This window comes from Topomyia yanbarensis, chromosome 3 (assembly GCF_030247195.1).
Source record: "Topomyia yanbarensis strain Yona2022 chromosome 3, ASM3024719v1, whole genome shotgun sequence".
Taxonomy (NCBI): Eukaryota; Metazoa; Arthropoda; class Insecta; order Diptera; family Culicidae; genus Topomyia; species Topomyia yanbarensis.
The window spans coordinates 304,718,776-304,739,715 of record NC_080672.1 but is presented as its reverse complement, the minus strand read 5'-3'; the positions used below and the strand labels follow the sequence as shown (position 1 = coordinate 304,739,715).

Here is a 20,940-nt window from a genome sequence, read left to right as displayed (position 1 = left end):
GATTTATCGAAAGGGTTCTGCTGTTTGTTTATCATCAAAAATAGCGAACAAGCAAATATAGTAAATGAATGGAGGAAAAATATTGATACATAGTTCTAAAAGTGATCTGTAAATAGTGCGATAATATTGAACTGATGATGCACTTAGCAAAGATGGCTTGTAGGGAGCAGGTCACAGACAGCGATAGAACGAATAGAATAATGAGGTAGGGTAATGTGCTTATTTTCGCCCTGTTTATTTTAACGCCCTATTCATTTGAAGCTGTGGACTGAAGCAGTGTCTGCCGTCTTCGTTCGAAGCATTGTCTCAAATGCTGTCTGCGATAATTAGGCTTTCGATTCGAGTTGTCGTTGTGCAGTGGTTCACCATTCTCAGTCCAGAACAGAAGTATTTCACCATTCTTACCATTTGATTCTTAAGAACGCAGCAAATGCCAGCGAAAGTGTAATTAAGTAGTTTGGCACTCTCCCTAATAGGGCCAAAATAGTCTCTTTACCCTACCTTAGTACTAGTGTGAATTGTTGGTTGAGGCAGGTTTTTCAATGGGTAAAACCGGGAATTTAAGACAATGATTACGTCAACTAAATAGTAAATTCCAGAATGATATGGACGCGGTACTTCAATCAAGTGGGACATTCTCGATGGTTATTACGAATGTTTAGTTTAGTGACTTTTACTTTGTAGAAAACTCACGACGCGCAATTGCAATGGAATTAGTTTCAAAATCAACCAGACATTTACGCTCAATACATAGATCTGTACAAAAAACTAAGAAAGCATCACTGGCAATTACGTTGAGTCGTGATAGATTTAGTAAGGATTAAATATCTTGAATAAGCCAACATTTCAAGAGCTATTGAATTTTTGAGCATATTAGGATAAGAATCCTGTAATAAAAAGTTGCTATCTTTGCTTCTTCGGTGATCTGATAATACCTAGATATATTTCCTTAATCGTTACATTTTTGTTCTTATTATACAACTACACGACATGAACAACACATGCTAAAACTATCCTTCATTTATCACCCTGGAAACACTAGTATTCCCACTTCTCACCAAGTACGTTACCCATTACAAGCAACGTATCAATGTTTCGTTGATTCTCATGCCCGGGCAGCCACCAGAGCAGCGAAGAACAGGTGTTCTACACGAAAAACAATTATTGCATGTACACGGTCAAATCGGTACTTGACCTAGTAACCGTACTTGATATTATTGTGTTTTTCTTCTATGCGGTCCTTCAATCAAAAGGATGGTTGCTATACATACTGATCGTTGTCCGCTTGTTGGTTTTTAATTTAACTAGATGCACGGATAATGTAATCAGTTTTACTCTCATCTGCTCGTTACAGAACATTACCAGGTACAAGGTACCGTCACACAGTGGGACGGAATCAAAAAAAGCCGGACATTGATATTTGCGACGAAACTATTGGCTATGGCACTTTGATGTCTTCGGAAAGGTTTCTTTATTTTTTAAGTAGTTTAATATAATGTTAAAATATTTTGATTTAAGGGGGTATATACGCAGATAAAAAAATAACTTTGCAAGTTGTTGCCAAAATTGATAGTCATGTATGGAAAGTTTGTAGACGAAATGATTTTATGAAACTTTGTTGAAGTAGCGAAATGGCTATCTGTTGAGCGAAAAAAGTTATTGGGTGAAATTGAAGTACAGGTCGGAATACCCCCTTAAAAAGTGTTTTTATTGTATCTTTTTTATTAGATTTTTTACAGTTTTTCGATATTCTAGAAAGTTATAGATGCTTTCAAAACACACCTTTTTGCGGAATAGACCGACTCGCTATCTCTTCGTTTTTAGGATGTATGACTGTTTTTTGGTATTTTTGGACTAACTTTAAGGGGCACATTATTCCAAGGATTCCATTAGATCCCCCTATGATTTATATTTTTGTCGAACTGTTCTTATCAATATTAGTATTTTTATCAGGCAACGCTACTAATAGCTATGTATTGAACCGGTTTTGGTTAATGTGGAATGCAGAAAGATGAGTATGTTTGTATATGTATTCGAACATTTTAACTAAAAATTTTAAATTTGGCTTTAACTAACTTTTCCCTCGATATCCTTCACAATTTTTTCTTTAAAATGGCCTTCAGACTATTTAGTTCCACTTAAACTAGGCTTCAGCTGTGCAAGTCTGCGCCCAGAATGCCTGGAGAATCTAAGATGTTGTATATGTTTGACGAGTTAAAACAAGACGAAAAAATTTCACATTTTAAAATTATATTATTTATTATCACTGCAGATCTTGAAATTATATAACTTAATAATTATTTTCACAAAATTTCGGATCATTACAACTTGAGTTATATTAATTTATTGGACGCTACTTTTTTAAACTCATGTCGGGATGGAATATTCGATGTATGGATCCCTCTACTTCGTACCACAACGATGTTCTCGAATACGGATTTTTTGAAAAAGACCGTTGCGATTCATACCGTATCCGTAGTTACAATCAATAAATTTGAAGTCATGAACTGTTGCTCTGTTTTAAAATTATTGGTACCATAATGAGGGTACTTTTATTTATGCAAAAAGCTTTATTTTTACGGTGGCCAAAATACTGTATTCTTAAAAAAATTAGGGAAACATTTACAATAATTTGAAATTTGGTTGAGCTTGCTATTATAATCACGAACAACATTAAAAAACTGAAAATTGGTCCATGATTTGGTTCACGAGATATCATGCTCACTAAAAACGATATCAAAATATTGGTATTCAAGCACAAAAGCTACAGTTTCGAGAATTTTGATTGAATAATCATGGTTTTTTGCAAGCACATCAACACATGTACTATTTGATACTCTACAAAATGCTAGAGCAAAAAATAATGGTAATTAAATATGAACGATTAGTGTAATAATAATCACATTGTTAGAAGAATACAATCAATTTTTTAATGTGAAATTCGGATTCAGCAACCCAAAATATACTAAAAAAAAGTTTAGTAACGATATTTGTATTAATGACCACTGCGCATTGTGGGTTTTTGTGATTTTTATTCGTTTCGAATGAAAATTTGAACTTTGGGCTTGATACCTGTCTTTAATTTCTGCACAAGCTGCTGATCAACACCTCTGGCTGCTTTTTTCCAGTATCTGATCATTAAAATAGCATTCTTAGCCATGTTTTCATTCAATATATTTATAGAGTGTGTCGATTTGGATTGGGTGGAATTTCGGTCAGTTTGGGGAGTTCCTATTCTCAATGACGTTGACATCATTATTCTGGTACTACTATAGCGCATTCTTGCTGTAATGGCTAATCGCCAATTCTGACAAAAATTTGGAAAGGCCCTTAATTTAGCACTAGACAATTTTAAGACAATCGTAAATGTATAACTCAGTTCATATTGTAGGTTGCGATTAATATCGGAGTTTTGTGGCGATAACTGCAAATTTACTGCCAGATCATACACTTTTTCCGGCAAACTTGTCTGCAACAACAATTTTATGCTTTTTGGAAACATGTGATCTTTGGCAAACCAAGCTTCTGTTCCGGAAACTGTTTAAAGTAAAATGCATTTTTTTGAATTTGTTCAAATTTTGATCATACATCTCTCTGACCCGCGATTTTGGCCATAACGTTTTGCTTTACGGCCAGCTCGATTGCTTGATAGTCCTATATTTGAAGAAAACGACGACACAATGGCACCTTCAGGACAACAGACAAACATTACATGAAATCTGTTTGTACTGCACATATAAATGTTTGGTCATTGTTTATCATCATACTCGGGGTTTCATTTCTTTTGTGTAGAGCAAATTCTCTCTTTTTTCCCATCGCGTGAGAATTTATGAAAATATTTTTCAAAAATTTTCAGAACCAACCACAAAAAGCACTATACCAGAAAAGATGACTCATAACGATTCTACATTCAGAGTTTCAAATGTTTCTAACTCGGTTTTTTTTTAATTTTTAGAATGTATGTTGGGAAAATTTTGTTAAAAAATCAGAGTGAATCTCACCGTACGAGCTATTTCAATTTTAATAGGTCGCCTGCTGTTTAAATACCAATTAAATTTTTCTTAAACATCCAAAACTCAAGAATGTTTCAATGAAAAGTTTTACAACTCACCAAAAAGCAAACATAAATAAAATCAATACTATGAACTGAGCTCGAAAGGTGGAAAAATTCATACAAAATTCATTGTGAGATATAAAAAAACAAAAATTATTTTTTTTTTAATTTGAGTAAAAATATTTACGAAATATATTATTTCTATTTCTATCTCGTCAGGATTTGGAATTGGATTTTGGGCCACTGATACTTTTTTTAACTATAGGCTTTAAGTTCAAAAAATAATTTTGATTTTACTTTAAAAATTTTTTAGCTTCATTTTATGACATCTATTTTTAAGTATGTGAATTCAGACCTAGATTTTCACCTAAAATTACTTTTTCAATTTTTAAAAAATCTCTATTTATAGTATTGGGTGAATAAATTAATACAAAAATGATGACAAACAAAAACTTCTGAGCAACTCGAGAATCAATTAGAAAATAGAAAGTTTTCTTTCTGTAGGAAAACATTCAAAAACAATTTTCGGGGTAAGTGGTACCAAATACAGGTATACCGCGATAATACGTACCCTCGTTAGTACGTACCCTCGATAGTACGTACATTTTGCCTCGATAGTATGTACACCTGCCATCAATTTTTTTTCTTTGATTTTGTAAACTTCAACGATGTAGGATAACTTTTATAGAAATTCTATGGGTTTCTGCATACTGTTGAGAACACAACTAAGAAGTTGTGTGCTACTCACAGTAATTCTATAAAGTCCAGTAAAGTATTTCATACTTTAAGTAAGTCATAAATTCATTGTGGAACTCTAACAAGTATAAAAAAATCTGCAAGCTTTAGGGACGCCCTACAAGTTCCAGGAATGTCTTTTATATTTTGGGAGACTGCTGACTTACAAGGAGATCTTTAATACCTCAGATAATTTGTACGACACTCATTAGTTATAGTTTGGTTTTGTCAAAATTCAGAGTATCTCAATGAACTTTAAGAACGATCTTCGAAGGTCGTATGGAATTTAAGTAATACTTCAAACATTCTATACTAACGATTTCTATAGAAAACGGAGTGTTCACGATTTTCGCACATATTTTACCAACCTCGGGAAATTCTGCGACCTGAACATTTAGAAATATTACAGTTTCAGTAGGTTTTGTTAACGGCTATCGGTGATTCAGTCAAGCTGCTTCAAGGAAATTCTACGCTATTAAGTAGAATCTTAAGAAGCTCTGGAAAGTTCGCAGCGTGTCAAGAATATCCTAAGGTATGGAACATTTTAAACATCAGGGGGCGTTTGCAAATTTTATAAAATTCCATCAAACTTTAAAAAAATGCCAAGTGCATTTCATGAAACAATTAATCACGAATCAAATGTACAAAAAACAATTCCTTCTGCTTCAGACAGATCAAAAAATTAAGAAAATCTTCAGGGAACTTATCTATGAATTGCAAGCAAGTCTTACGAATTTCAGGTATTCAGTATAGTTCTCGAACTTTAAAGAAGTGCTACGAACATCAATAAAATTCTACAAAATTCCTAATAAATTTGGCGAAATGCTCAAGACAATGCTACCAATTTCAAAGGAACTTACGGGACCAAGGAAATGTTTTTACACTCCATTTCCAACCATCCTGGTTGATGGAAACCATAACATTAAAGATTAAGTACTTGGTGATAGGACAGTTTATCACTAATAGGATGATGAATTTAGTGACTAATATAATTTTTGTGAAGTTTCATTCTATATTAAACATAAAAAGTAATATTTTGAATTTTATTTTTGTGATTCGATAGTACGTACGTTTCGATAGCACGTACGCTAAGCGAAGCGAAGATGTACGTGCTACAGGGCATTGCAATTTTTTTTGAATTCTCGAAGGCCCCCCCCCCCATCTCATATTGTGACAAATGTCAAAGTAAGCTCAGATGCCAAATCTCACATCATTTGGACAATTTTAGATCCCCGCCCACTTCGCTTGAATTTTTTTGAAATTGGTACTATGGGAAAAATGGAGGAAAAATACATTAAATGCTATAACTTTTGAAGTAGCAATCAGAAAATTACAATTTATACCTCTTTTGAAAGGAAATAATCTTAGTATTTGAATGGAGATATTTTTATTTTTAGGAAAATACGGGATAGTGGCGTACTGGGTCATTTTGGCCCCAAAATCCCCTATTTTTAATTATTTTTCTGCTCCGTGATGCAAATCATACATATTTTGTAGTTTTTCTAATGTGAAAAAATCTCAAAAATCGATCGGGGCCTTTTTGACCTTTGTCCGAATACGAGAAGTTGGAGTTATATGGCCTTTTGTCATTCATATTAAACTTCATCATTTTCTCGTGAATATATCTCTATTATTCTTCACTCAATTTTCATAAACTATACCTTGTTGAACGTGGAAAATCCTTAGGATTACAACAAAAATAGATTCGTTACCGGTAAAATTCAGGAACATCAAATTATCTGACATATAGCGTCGATTTTACATTTTCATCATAAAATTGAACATATTAACTCCATTTAACAACAACATTCTTATGTAATTTACTACTTTTAGTGCAAAATATGCTTAGGGATCACATGAGAAATGTTTTATTCCTGGAAAAATAGGGGAAGTTGAGGTATTAGGATAAATAATGAAAAAAAAATGAGATTCTTAGAGTAAATATCAAAAAGTTTGATGTTTCTGAATTTTACCTTTAACGTTTTTATCCTTGTTTTATTCCTCACTATAAAATATGTATGATTTGCATCACGGAGCAGAAAAATCATTAAAAATATGGGATTTTAGGTACAAAATGACCCAGTACCCCACTTTCCCGTATTTTCCTAGAAACAAACATATCTCCATTCAAATACTAAGATTATTTCCTTTCAAAAGAGGTATTAATTAATAAAAATAATTAAAAATTTTCTGATTACTACTTCAAAAGTTATAACATTTAATGTATTTTTCCTCCATATTTTCCCATAGCACCAATATCAAAAAATTTCAAGCGAAGTGGGCGGGGGTCTAAAATTGTCCAAATGATGTGAAATTTGGCATCTGACCTTAGTTTGACATTTGTGACAAAATGAGAGGGGGGGCCTTTGAGAATTAAAAAAAAATTTTTTTTGCAATGCCCTAGTGCTATCGAGGTATACCTGTACATTTAGAAAACAGAGGAAAGAAATCAATTTTTTTTTTCGTAAACCATTGCTATTTATTTATTCCTGATTTCAACGAACTTGTGCCAAATAAGATAACATTGCTTTCTTAAACAACATGAGATATGCAGTAAGTTTGACATGTTTCTCATATGTTCTCAACATTATAATAATACTTTATTAAATTTTTTAAAAATTCCAGAACATTAGGGGGGTTATAGCCCCCCCCCCCTTGCGCACGCCAATGATGAGCTATAATTAACTAAAAAATGGTATAAACACAGAGAGGCTACTTTAGCCAAAAACATTTTTTTTTCAATATCATATCATAAATCATCTTCTTGATTTATTATGCTCGTTACCTCTGTGTGAATGCAAATGAATGTCGTGCTCGTACAAAGAAAAGGATATGGTCAAAATCTGCGTAACACGCATCCCGAAATCTTGTTTTGGAGAATCAATAAGTCCTACAATGAAAAACAGCAGGCCGAGACAAGTCGCTGTTCAAGATATGCTTTTCCATTGAGCCTTATGAATTAGACAACCTTGTTTTAGTATTTTTCTAAAAGTTTAATTTTGCTCCAGAGTGCATGTCCGATAAAGAATGAGAATAGGACTGTTAATGGCAGGTCAGTTCATCCATCTTTGATGAAATATCCATTTCCAATATAGGAGCTTTTTTGTTTAGTAAGGTTTTAACCAATAGGTCATTCGCCTACACTGCAGAACTATTCCCCGCTGCCCTTTCTGTCATTCACAATGAATTGATTCAATACACATAGTTTAAACACTTCTAGAAACGAACTGTCAAACTAGTACGCTAATAAAAATCTGCTTTGATTTAGAACCAAATCCCAAAAGAAGAGTAAATTTTAGTTCAAATATACATATTGTGTAATATAGACATGAGTAAAGCTTGGCGTAAAGTAGCCCAATTTAAAGATTAAATGTACATATAGTCACCAATTACGAAACAATTAAAAATACGGGCAAAAGACCGAACACAATAAAAATTTTTACGTAATCTATATTCTTTAATCTAATAATTTGATTAGTATATCACATATTTCCAAGAGAATTTAAGTTACAATGTTTTTCTCGTATATTATTTATGTTTCAGTTTCATCGCCTACTAAGATTACTTGCAAGCATTCTCTCAAACCTATATCCAATTTTTATATTTGTGTTAATCCAGCGAATAATACTGTGTTTGGTTTTTGTCAAAATATAACCTTAAATTTGAACTAGGAGCTTAAGTATCATTCTTTAATTTTGGCGTAAAGTAACCCCCGATGACGGTAATTTTTTTCGATTATAGAAGTTTAAATTATAGTATTTTTTCAAATATTAGGAGGAAGTAGGCCAATTCGGACCGCTGACCAATTCGGACCCCCAGCTGTTTCTCAGCTATGGTATTATTATGAAAAGCGTATTTATAATTTTCAAGGCTCTGTTCTATCTCACAAAATTTTGCGGTTCTCAGTTTCGTGTGCGTGCGCTAGGGGCGAATGTTGTTCGGAGAGATTTTTTTTAAAAATGTGTTAGCCGAAAAACAAGATTTTTGTTGGCAACAACAATTATTTAAATCAAGTGCATTATCGTGATTTTGGATCTGCCGGATATCTTGTATTTAATATCTTGTTTTGAGCGAGAGTATCAACAGTTTTCTTTTAATCGGCGTGAATAATAAAATATGAGTTGGTCCAATTCGGACCTTTTGCCGTAGGACGATCTGATACGCGATCGCGAAAAACCGATAAAATTTTCGCAATTCGGTAGACAGATTTCGACGTTATAGCTCATGACCTATTTTTTGGTAATTTGGCTCAGCTCTTACTTTTTATTGAATATTTACTATAAAGTTTTATATACCAAAGAGAACTTTTCATTTCAAAATTTAATGAAAATCAAATAGGAATAACTTAGGCCAAAATATGGTGATGGTTAAACTGCGCCCAAAACTATTCGTATTGAACAATGTAAGATACCGACGCCCGCCGCGGTATAACCTGGACCGACTGAGGGAAACCAACGTCACGACAACGTACGCCCAGCATCTTGAAGCAGCGCTGCCACCGGTGGAGGAGCTCATCGATGCTCCCTTTGAGAACTGCTGGACCAGGACTACAGCCATAAGCAGCACTGCGGAGAGCGTCCTGGGATACGTAGAGAGGAGTCGACGGAACGACTGGTTCGATGGTGAGCACCAAGAGATATTGGACGAGAAGAATGCAGAACGCGCAGCGATGTTGCCTCAAGCCACTCGACAGAACGTGGAGTCATATTGACGGAAGCGAAGATAGTAGACTCGTATTTTTCAGGACAAAAAGCGCCGCTTGGAAGAGTCTGAGAGAGAGGAGATGGAGCTGCTGTATCGCTCTCAGGAAACGCGGGCGTTCTTCAAGAAGCTGAATGACTCTCGCAACGGTTTTGTGCTGCTGGCCGAAATGTGTAGAGACAAGTAAAGGTGGTATCTTGACGGCCGGACGTGAGGTGGTCAAAAGGTGGAGGCAGTACTACAATGAACATCTGAATGGTGCGCAGGCGGAAAATCGGGCGTTCGAGGAGGACGATTATGTCAGTGTCGCAGCCGACGGGGATGTACCAGTGCCCACTATGAATGAGGTTAACGAGGCTATTCAATAGTTCCAGAACAACAAGGCAGCTGGAAAGGATGGTCTAGGAGCGGAACTCTTCAAGGTGGGTCCAGAGAAACTGACGGAAGAAAGGCGACAAATTGAACTGTGAAAACTACAGAGCGATCCCAATGACAAATGCCGCTTACAAAGTGCTATCCCAGATTCTGTTCCGGCGCCCGTCACCGCTGGTAAATGGATTTATCGGGAGTTATAAGGCCGGTTTCGTCAACGGCAGATCAACAAACGACCAAATCTTTACTATACGGCAAACTCTACAAAAATGCCGTGAATACCAGGTCCTGACACATCACCTGTTCCTCGACTTTAAAGCCGCATATGAAACGGTGGACCGTGTAGAGCTATGGAAAATGATGGACGAGAACGGCTTCCCTGGGAAGCTGACAAGACTGATTAAGGCTACGATGGATGGTGTAAGGTGTTGTGTCAAAATTTCGGGCGGCCTCTCGGGTCCATTTGAAAGACGTAGGGGACTAAGACAAGGCGATGGGTTGTCCTGCCTGCTGTTCAATATAGTGCTGGAAGGTGTAATGCGATGAGCGGGGTTTAACTTGCGGGGCACGATTTTCACGAGGTCCGGACAGTTCGTGTGCTTCGCTGACGACGTGGACATAATAGGTAGAAACAAGGAAACAGTAGCAGATCTGTATACCCGACTGAAGCGCGAAGCAGCACGAGTAGGACTGAAGATAAATGTGTCTAAGACGCTGGCGGGCTGGCATGGCGGAATCGATCGCGATAGGGAACGCTTGGGCAGTAGTATTATGATCGACGGCGACGAGTTTGAGATTGTTGACGAGTTCATCTATCTAAGCTCATTGGTGACTGCGGACAATAACACTAGCCGGGAGATCAGGAGGCGTATTATCTCTGGAAGTCGTGCTTACTATGCGCTTTACCACCGCGCGAAATGCGCCATGTACAACACACTGATTAGACCGGTGGTTCTCTACGGGCACGAAACGTGGACAATACTCGAGGAGGATCTGAAAGCACTCGAAGTCTTCGAAAGAAGGGTGCTGAGAACGATCTTCGGTGGTGTGCAGGAGGATGGTGTGTGGAGGAGAAGGATGAACCACGAACTTGCGCGACTCTATGGTGAGCCAAGTATCCGGAAAGTAGCTCAAGCTGGAAGGGTACGGTGGGCGGGGCATGTTGTGAGGATGCCGGACAACAACCCCACCAAGTTGGTTTTCACCTCCAACCCGGCAGGTACAAGACGGAGAGGAGCGCAGCGTTCCCGGAGGCTGGACCAAGTGGAGCAGAACCTGGCGAGTATGGTAGCTAATGTTCGAAGCATAACTGGGGTGTTGCCGCAGAATAATTATTTTGTGTAAAAGTTTCCTGTATAACCTTTAAATCCTGATGAAAACATGCTATTTCTACTGCTAATTCGCCAAATTTACTTTTTGAATAACTAAACTAGTCAGCATTCCTTAACTTTTATCGGCAGAAATTTAACGAAAACTATCAACTACTATTGACAGACGATTACATATTTTATGCTGAAAACGCTGTAATAAAATAGTTTTACTGAATTGATTACCGAACGGGATACTATTCAAACCCCCAGAAAAAAATATTGAAACGGATAAATCACACTTAGTGGGTAAATCTAGCAATTTTATAGAGATACAAGCAGAATTTTAATAATTTTATTCGCCAATGAATAGTCCTACATCAACACCGCTCTCATGTCCCTGACATTACCCATCCCTAGTTTTTTGAGAATGGAGTGTTCATTGGGCAAGAAAGAAGAATGATGGAGTAGGGCCACTTGAATGTTCATTTTCTGCATGATTATACATTGAGTGCGGTTTAATGAGTTTGGCAGATCGTCGCTGTTGTGCTATCTTATGACAAACGCCATTTTGGGGTAAACTGAGTTAGATATGCCACATTACTCGTCTAACGAATCTCTACAAGATGGCGTTTCTAGAATTTTGAAATTTTGCTTGGTTACTGAAATATAGCGAGAAAATTGATTAGAAATTGTGAGTTTTTTGCTTCAAATAATTATATCTTGGGATTGGCTCAAGTTATAATAAAATTTTAGTTGCATTTATGTGTAAAAATGTCGTAGTAATACAATGGCATAATAATTCTCAAAGGAAAAATACATGTATTGCGAGAAAAACGCAGTTTTAGCTTTAAACTGGAAATATTGCCTATTTGGTAACACTGTAACTAAAAATAACTATTTTTTCTAGATTCCCTGACTCATTTCCTTCAAAATGCATCTAACCGATTGTTTATAGACCAAATGAAGCCAAAGATATGAATAAAAGTTCATAATTGGTGATTTTTTCTTTGGAAAATTTTCCATGCACGATTATGACACGCCATACAATTTTTTTCATCAATACACACCTATGACACGTGTGAGCGCGACTTTTGTTTACATTTTTAGTGAAAACTCGCAACATAGTCAACCGATCTTCGTAATATTTGAGAGATTAGTACAGAATAGGTAGAAGCATCAATTGTCTTCTCTGAATTGTCTCTACCATTTATAAGTTTCATGATATTCAATCTCAAACTTTAAAAATCGTTTTTCTCGAAATGTGCAAAATGGCGCTTGTCATAAGATAGCACAACAGCGACGAGATGACATTAGTTTTTCTCATTTTTCAATATACATATAAGCTATAAGCAATATACATATAAGCTAGAACAAACTTTCCTGAAAAACCTGTGTCAACATTTGAATAAAAATACGTTGAAAATCACCATCGCATACAGGTTCGCATGCTTGAATCACCATTGTATCCACGTTTGAACGCAACGCCCGTATGTAGCGTTTTCTGGCCGATCGTAGCGCCTGCTAGTGGTAAGTTGCTACTTACTGGTGGCAATTCAAAAAGACAGTTTTATTTCTTACACACTTTGAAAACTTTACTTGTATGTCAGTTATTAGTGATATTAAGACTGTGAACCATTTGGTGAAATTTTTAAGTTTTCTTGAAGTTGAAGTAAAATCTGACACTTCGAAAGTTATTTGCAAAATAACCCTACTCTGGAGCATGGTTAAAATTGACAGAGCAATAGTTAAATTTGACAACTCGATGGTTAAAATTTTGCCCATGATGCAGAATAAAAACGTGGAAACATTTTCTGTACCTAATTGAGGTTTTCTATATTTTTCAATACAGAATTAAGGGATAAAAATGGAAACGATAACGTTTTGTGTTAAGATTTGTTTGGGTTATTTCATGATGTAGATGTTTACTTTTCGAGGCTATGACTGTCATACTTAATGTAATAAGAAAAAAACTAATTTTAAAATATCGACAATTGTTCACACCTTTCCTAACTTGTGGTCATCGCAGCTGTCAATTCTAAATAACTATCCATATGTCAACTTTTGAAATGGTTCGCTCTCTCGGTTAAATTTTTCCATTCAAGAGAAAATAACTTTCGAACTGTTAAATTTTAACTAAAGGTTAAAAAAATCGCCAAATGGTTCACAGCCTAAAGAAGCATTCCTAAACTTTGGCTATGATATGAATTTTGGCCGGCGTTCAATAAATTAAATATTATCAATGCGATTTTTCATTAAAAGTATTTATCATTTTTTCATAGGCACATCCTAGCTCTAATGATAATTCGAAAGAACATTACATTCCGCGACCAACGACATTTTTATCATAAAAATCGTTACGATGAGGAAAGTTATTTAATTTTTCCCAACCTAGGAATTCTCGCACATGGACTGTGGTTCAATGCTTATCATAGTAACAGCGTCAAATAAGCCTCTTAAGGGTTGTACACTGAAATCCGTTTATAAATTCGTGATAAAAAATTTACGATTTCGTGATGCTAGTGATTAACGAAAACTGTGGCCAAGTTCCTGAATTCATGATTAATAAACCTCGTATCCATGAAACAAGGTGTGTTTTCATAAAGCTAGTTCGTGTAAAAAATGTTCATATTGTTACATTGCAATGTTTGGTTGGATTACTGTGGTTGATCCCGGAACATGTTTAGTTTTTGTTATGATTCTTGTTCATACTTTGGGGATACGTTTTTTTCGCGTCTACAGAATCTCAGTCACGCTTTCCGTAATCTATATTCTCGTTATCGTGATATTTTAGTCACAACCAGTTCACGAATCCATGAATAATATTTTACGATTTTATGAACTATTTCACGAGCCATTCATGCTCATGCTGTCAGTCTTGAAAATTATACTAGGAATTATGAGCCAGTTCCCGAACACATGAACGATATTTTATGATTTTGTGAACTATTTCACGGGAACACATGATCATGAATTAGTTCACGAATACATGAAAATTATTTCATATCTTTGATTTAATGAATAATGTTTATAAAGTTGTGGACTAGTTCACATACAGAAAATCGATTTGATAATGGTATAGCGGAAACCGTGTCTGAAATTCACAAAACAAAAACAAATATATCCCCTAATAAAAGCGTTATATAGGCGTTACTGAAGTGGACTGGAATATAATTATAATACACATGATTCGCGGTCCTGTTTTCGTGACGTGAAAGCGTGATTGTTCCAGAATTCATGACACTTTATTTACGATTTTCGGAGCATTGCCGTGTAGTAGACAATTCCGTGTAGTAGACCTAAATTTGGGTGAAAAACATTTTTGATCCACTTAGGAGAAAATTGGGTAAAACCACTTCTGCGCGCAAAGGCACAAAACCTATAACTAGATTAGTTATGGAATTTGCGTTTTGACTTCGCCTCGTCAGAATCTGAAACTAACTTAGTGACAGAACAACATACAAGCGGGACGTAATGATCTAATTTAGAATTATTAATGAGGATGCCACACTACTAAGTTAATTACTTGGCCTACAAACGTTCATGCGTGCACAAATTTAAATCAATACTTTTCTTGCGAAACAATGAAATAATAAATCTGGCATGAGATTCTCTTGTTGAGCCGTTCCAACTAAAAGATAAGCACAAATTAAGATTGACAATAATGGTCAATAAACGATGCCAACAACAGATAGGCACAAAGCAAAAGGATGTCGAAAAAGGGGCCCATCACCCTAACACTTTCAACATTATTCTTTGTGATTATGTATAATCGTTTTCCAATTAGTGTTGCCAATCAGTACGCCAACTGTGTTTAAAACCAACCGCATAAGTACACTATCAGTGGTAATCGTCCGCACACTTGCTCAAAATTCATTCACAACGGCATGTGTTTGACCAATTCAGTCGAAATTTGCTTTTAAACCGAAGCCGTAACTGCAGCAATCATCCGATTCCGGGGTGGAGTATTGTCCAGTTCTTTGCATATTACAGCCGACGACAAAGTCAGCAAAGGTTGCATGAACGTACCACACGCTCTAGGCACCAGAGAGTAGGAAATTTGCGACACAGTTCGGATGGTTTCGTTGGATTACACTTCGGTTTTGTAACTGACCTGAATATATAAAGAACCACCCTTTTTAGTCGGCTGAGCCGCAGTTCAATTATTCATTAATTTCAACGTGGACAGTGTCAAATTCTACCACAAGTGGCACTAGAACACGAATGAAGTATAGTGCTTCAAGATGGGTATCATCATGAATATTGCAAGTAATTGTATATTAAACATTTGTTTTGTTGATGTCGGACCAAAAACCAGACGGCAAAAACAAAGAAAGAACAGGCAAGGACATTCTCTTCGCGAAAATAGGAAAAATCAATGACTGACGTAAGCACTACAGCAACAAGATGGAAGTTATTCGATTTTCATGCATCGCAGATAACTGACTTCCCCTTCAACCTGCGCCACCTCACAGGACGAAAATCCAAGGACATATCCATCTGTGAATTGACCTAACTTATGTAACCACTACTCACCAATAGTAGGCCACAGAATCGCCTAGTCCATTCTTAACGTTTCGATCCAGCAAATTGTAGGAAATGTTGGTCGAAGCTCCTTCCATCCATTTCACAAAAATAGGCCCCTTGGAGATGTCAAAGTTGTACGAGAAAAAATTGTTTAGATCACAGGGAGTCTCCCAGTGAAACTGCTTCGCGACAGTACTCCAAAACTGGCCTGGATTCTCGATGGACTGTCGATAGAATTCCCGATACTGATCCATGGTATTGATGTAGGCCTTGTTGGCCACCTCCGGGTGCGGGTTGAATACCTTCGGTTCCGATGGCATTGTGTCGCACTGTATTTCCACTAGAGTTTAACTCAAAAAACAACACACTACAACTTTACACACTCAATTTTCCTTCGGGATCCAGTTTACAACATCAAACCGTACGTGCTTCCTATCCTAATCGATTCACGGTCGTTTGGCGAATGTTTTTCTCTGTATATTCAGGTCTGGTCCACTCTCTCACCATGCACAAACCCCGAGCAAAAAAGTCGCGCGCATGCGATTTGCTCAGCACTGATTGATTGTTTGGCGTAATTCTCTCACTGCACAGTTTCTCACCACCGTGTGTACAATTCTTCCGTATGTCACACAAATGAAACAATGAAATCTTCGCGATAAATATTGCTGCTCACTTTCGTATCACACATGTGTTCTGGGCCGTCTGAACAATTCTTAAAACACGACCGCCTCTAACGAAGTACTCTCAGTGACTAAGCAAGTGCTATGAGTTGTAAGTCAGTTTTACTCACCACGCGGCGTGATTACGATATGACATGGGCCTCGCGTGTGTCTAAACACAAAGGTTTGCGGTTTGAAGCGAGAGCGTAGCCTGCTGCAAATGTCCATTCAATGCAACGTGCTCTCCGATTGTCCGTTAACGTATGTATAATATCGGATGATTTCACCTGTGATGCAAAAGACGAGAAAAGTGTCGCAATCGGGGGAATATTTTGCTAAATTCATAAATTATTCGCTAATCTGGGTGGGGAATGACCGAATTTGGGTGGGTGATATGATAAACGAATGATAGAGTGATCAGTTGGGGTTGATCCAGTTATCTGTGGGTCGCTAATTTTAAGGTACACATTTTCTGATTCATGCCAGCGATGATTAGTATTGCAGTAAACTTTACTTTTGTTTTATAAGAGCCTCAAAATTTAACTGCGCACACATATGCCAAGGACTTTTATGCATTCTTAAATATACTGATAAAATAAATTCGTAAATAGAACGAAAGTTATTATACAATACAAGAATTCATTCCTCGTTTTCTGCAATGAAGTATTTCCGTGCATTGTTAATAGTTGGTTTCGTTCATTTCACGAACTGAAAAACTGGTGACTTAAGGAACGAAAATTTCCGTTATTTTAAATACTTAGTGCACGTTGAACGAAATTTATCGTCGAAAACGAAATTATTTTTCATGATTGAAGCGAAATGTTTCATTTTACTAAATGTTTGCATATAGCACGAATAACTCGTTAATCGCATGATTGATTTTCGTTCATCGAACAAAATTTTCGAATGTAATCTTTTAGAATCGATGTTTGACAACATCGATTTTTTGTAGGAAGGTGTCCCATGGTGACATGACCATGAACGTCTGTGATAGGTAACTCACTCCCTGTCAGAATGTGAATTGTACACCGTAAACTAAATATCAGAATGACGATCCGCGCGACCATCCACGAACGCACGCGAATCGGTCACGTTCGGAAATTATTTCCCTCCATCTTAGCAACTTAGGTCCATACATTCAGTTGTATCAATCAAAAAAGAAAGCTCATATCCACTATACAACACGCTTCATGGTGATATAACTGGGTATTCTAGTAATATGGAAGATTTTCTAGCATCTAAACCGTACGCCGTAAATTAAGTATCAAATTCACGGTTCGTGCGCGATCATCCAAGAATACACGCGAATATGCTAAAGGCCCACTGTTATAAAATCGAATTTATACACGCGAAGTTACATACACGTTAGCACACGCAACATACAAACGCACACGCGATTAAACACGTTAACGTACAAAAGCTCGAGCTCTTCGCGATATTACACGCGATTGCAAAATTTCTACGTCCGCACATATCTGAACCGTACAATGAATATCACATTCAGAATCACGGCCCGCTGCAATTAGCCTTAAGCAGTGTTTTAGTGGGCGACGTTGCCTATCTCGTCTGCAATCGTAGTGTATGATTGTAAGGGGAGGGGGGGGCTTTTTAGAACCTAGCTCTACAGCTAGGACAACTCTCGAAAAAAAAGGATTTTTAAACATTTCAGTTCCACAAAATTGCATCATAGAAACACACCATTTTATTGAACCGAATAATTTGATATATCGAACAGTTCTTGAGTTATTCTCATTTTTTTGTTTTAAAAAGGGCCTAGCTTGTATTCCCCCCTAGATTGAGGAGTTTGACGGTATTGCAAACATCATCAAGCATATTGCGTGCATCAGTACTAAAGAACCTCTGACAGACAATTGTTTTGTGATGGTTATTGCATTACGCCTCGATACTAATGCATCGAGGAGACCGAGAGAGCTTATGGGCCTTTTTATGTGTGGTGTTTTTCCATACTCCGCACCTGCTCAAACAAACGAACACTGGTTTGTGCGCACTGGCGTGGCCGACTCGCGGGTCGATATGAATTGACTTTTGCTGTGGGCAAACATTATTCCACAGCTTAATGGCGGGGTTGTTGGAAATGGCTCGCAGAGGAGGTCATTGTGTGTCTATTTATCGGTCGATTTCGTAATCGTGCAAATTATTTTAAAAAAATGTAAAAGTAGCAGCATATTAGTGTTAATTAATTATAGTGCTCATTTGAAAGTTTACATTCAAGTTTCTTATGAGTATATACCTAATTCGTTATTGATACTTTTTGCATGTATCAGGCAACTAGAAGTTGGGAAATTGGCTTCTGAGTTGATTATGACTTTCATTGGTTTAGTTTTCGATAAAAATACACTAAAAAAATTAGTTTGGACAAGGAAAAGTTTTTTCTAAATGACTTTTTTCCATAAAAGTGCCAAACTTGAATTTTTTACGGTAGGTAGGGAATCAAATTACCAATCTTGAAAAAAAAAATCCCAATCAAAGGTGGGTTTTTTGTAAATCGACTTTAAACTTTTAAAATCATTTTTTTTTTCATTGTGGAAGTCAATGAAGAATTTTTTCAATATTTTTATTTAAAAATTTGACTAATTTTGTGAAAATCACTCCTACAACATTTTTTTGTAAGATTTGTCATTTTTAGACTATAGTCATTTGGAAAAAATTGGTAAAACAAAGTTTGACCTTTTTAAAAAGACAGTCTAGATCATATTTGGAAAAACAAAGTACACAAAGTGGCTTTTTGTGACAAAGTTCTCATGTACAGAAAGTTTCATTAAAATCTGAGAGGGTGCTGCAAACATTTGTTTGAGTTGGCGCGAAATTCGTCATAAAGTCTACAAGAAAGAACCATTCAAAGCGTCGACTCGATCCGTGACTTGGGAGTGTTCTTCGGTAGGAAGTAAGGCTTTTCCGATCATATCACCGCAACAACTGCTAAGGCTGTTGGAATGCTGGGCTTCTTAAAGCGGAACACCGCAGACTACGATGATTTCTATACAATCCTCAGAAGTGTTACCATGTGTTTATTGCTTTGGGAAGCCGGCTGTCGAGAGTTTATGAGAGATTTATCTTTTGTTGATTTGATTTCAGAAACTATCGATTTGTAAAAAATGCAACTTCAACTCCTGACAGTCCCTTTGTGCCATAGGTTGAGAAAAGACATCAATTCAAACGTGATGATTCAATCCCACGCTGAAACGTTTCAAACAAAGATTGACCTATCGGTGCACTGACAGTTAACAGATTAGATTTGAAACATTTATTCTATTTTCTCCTATTGCCAGCTCACACACTGTCAGTCATCAAATAATATATCACCTGATTGTTTCAAATCCCAGTGCAAAATGTGTTCATCATATAGAAAAAGCAACGATAACATTTTTTGCGAAATTGCCACAAAACCCCTAAATAGCCACGCAGGGTTTCCTTTTCCAAAACCGCGCACTTGTAAATATTATCTTTCTCTAACCTCCGTACCCGAAAGGATTCATCATCAACGTGCATTACTGATTCGATAAATCGATCAACTTTTGATGGTGGGATTGAACGCAAATGGATGCAAAGTCCACTGTAACGTGCCGGTATTATACGTGAGTAGTTCCGCGGATTCAATGCGGGCGTATTTTTGTCAACAATCTCCAACAATAACAACAACGACAATTCGTTATCAAGTTTACCGTGTGATTGATCAGGGCAGGGGCTCGTTATATGGGGTCACACCAGCGGCCACAAATATTAACACCAAACATTGGTTGAACAAGTTGCTAGCATTTGGTCGGCAGTTTTTAAATAGTTTTATCAATATTCCAAATACACTCAGGTTTTTTTTTACGCGGGGGATACGAACCGCGTAAATGAAAACCGCGTAAATGAAAACCGCGTAAATTTCGAAATCCGCGTAAATGAAAACCGCGTAAATTTCAAAATCCGCGTAAATGAAAACCGCGTAAATTTCAAAATCCGCGTAAATGAAAACCGCGTAAATTTCAAAATCCGCGTAAATGAAAACCGCGTAAATTTCAAAATCCGCGTAAATGAAGACCACTTAAATTTAAGAATCCGCGATAAAGGGAACCTCATTGATGGATACCGCGTAAATTCCAAAATCCGCGTAAATGAAAACCGCGTAAATTTCAAAAACCGCGTAAATGAAAACCGCGTAAATTTCAAAAACCGCGTAAATGAAAACCGCGTAAATTTCAAAATCCGCGTAAATGAAAACCGCGTAAATTTCAAAATCCGCGTAAATGAAAACCGCGTAAAAAAATACCGCGCAAAAAAAAACCGCGTAAAAAAAACTTGAGTGTACAGTTAAATGTATATTGCACAGCAGGACAGGAACTAAAATTAGTAAGACAAAACCTCTAGCGCTTTGGGTATGCATTTTTTTTCGTTGCTGTGTTCAGTAAAGTGGCTTTGTTTTATCTGCGCTTTATTTTGATTATGTGAATTACTTTGGATTTTCACTGTATGCGAAACAATTCATTTTACTTTGCATGCTAGAGGTTAGATGTCTTTCGCAAAGTTTTGGAACGTTCAACACTACCCAAGTTACCATATGCATTAAGCCATTGCACTA

At 36.6% G+C, this 20,940-nt stretch overlaps 1 protein-coding gene across 1 annotated transcript in view; it reads right to left on the bottom strand.

Moving 5' to 3' along the window:
- LOC131694277 (acetyl-coenzyme A synthetase) overlaps positions 1-16,448 on the bottom strand; it is a 52,894-nt gene extending 36,446 nt beyond the window's left edge. The window contains exon 1 of the mRNA XM_058982872.1: positions 15,706-16,448. Within this exon, the coding sequence (XP_058838855.1) occupies positions 15,706-16,016 (311 nt within the window). The 5' untranslated portion in view covers positions 16,017-16,448. The remainder of the gene's footprint in view (positions 1-15,705) is intronic.
- Between the last annotated feature and the right edge of the window lie 4,492 nt (positions 16,449-20,940).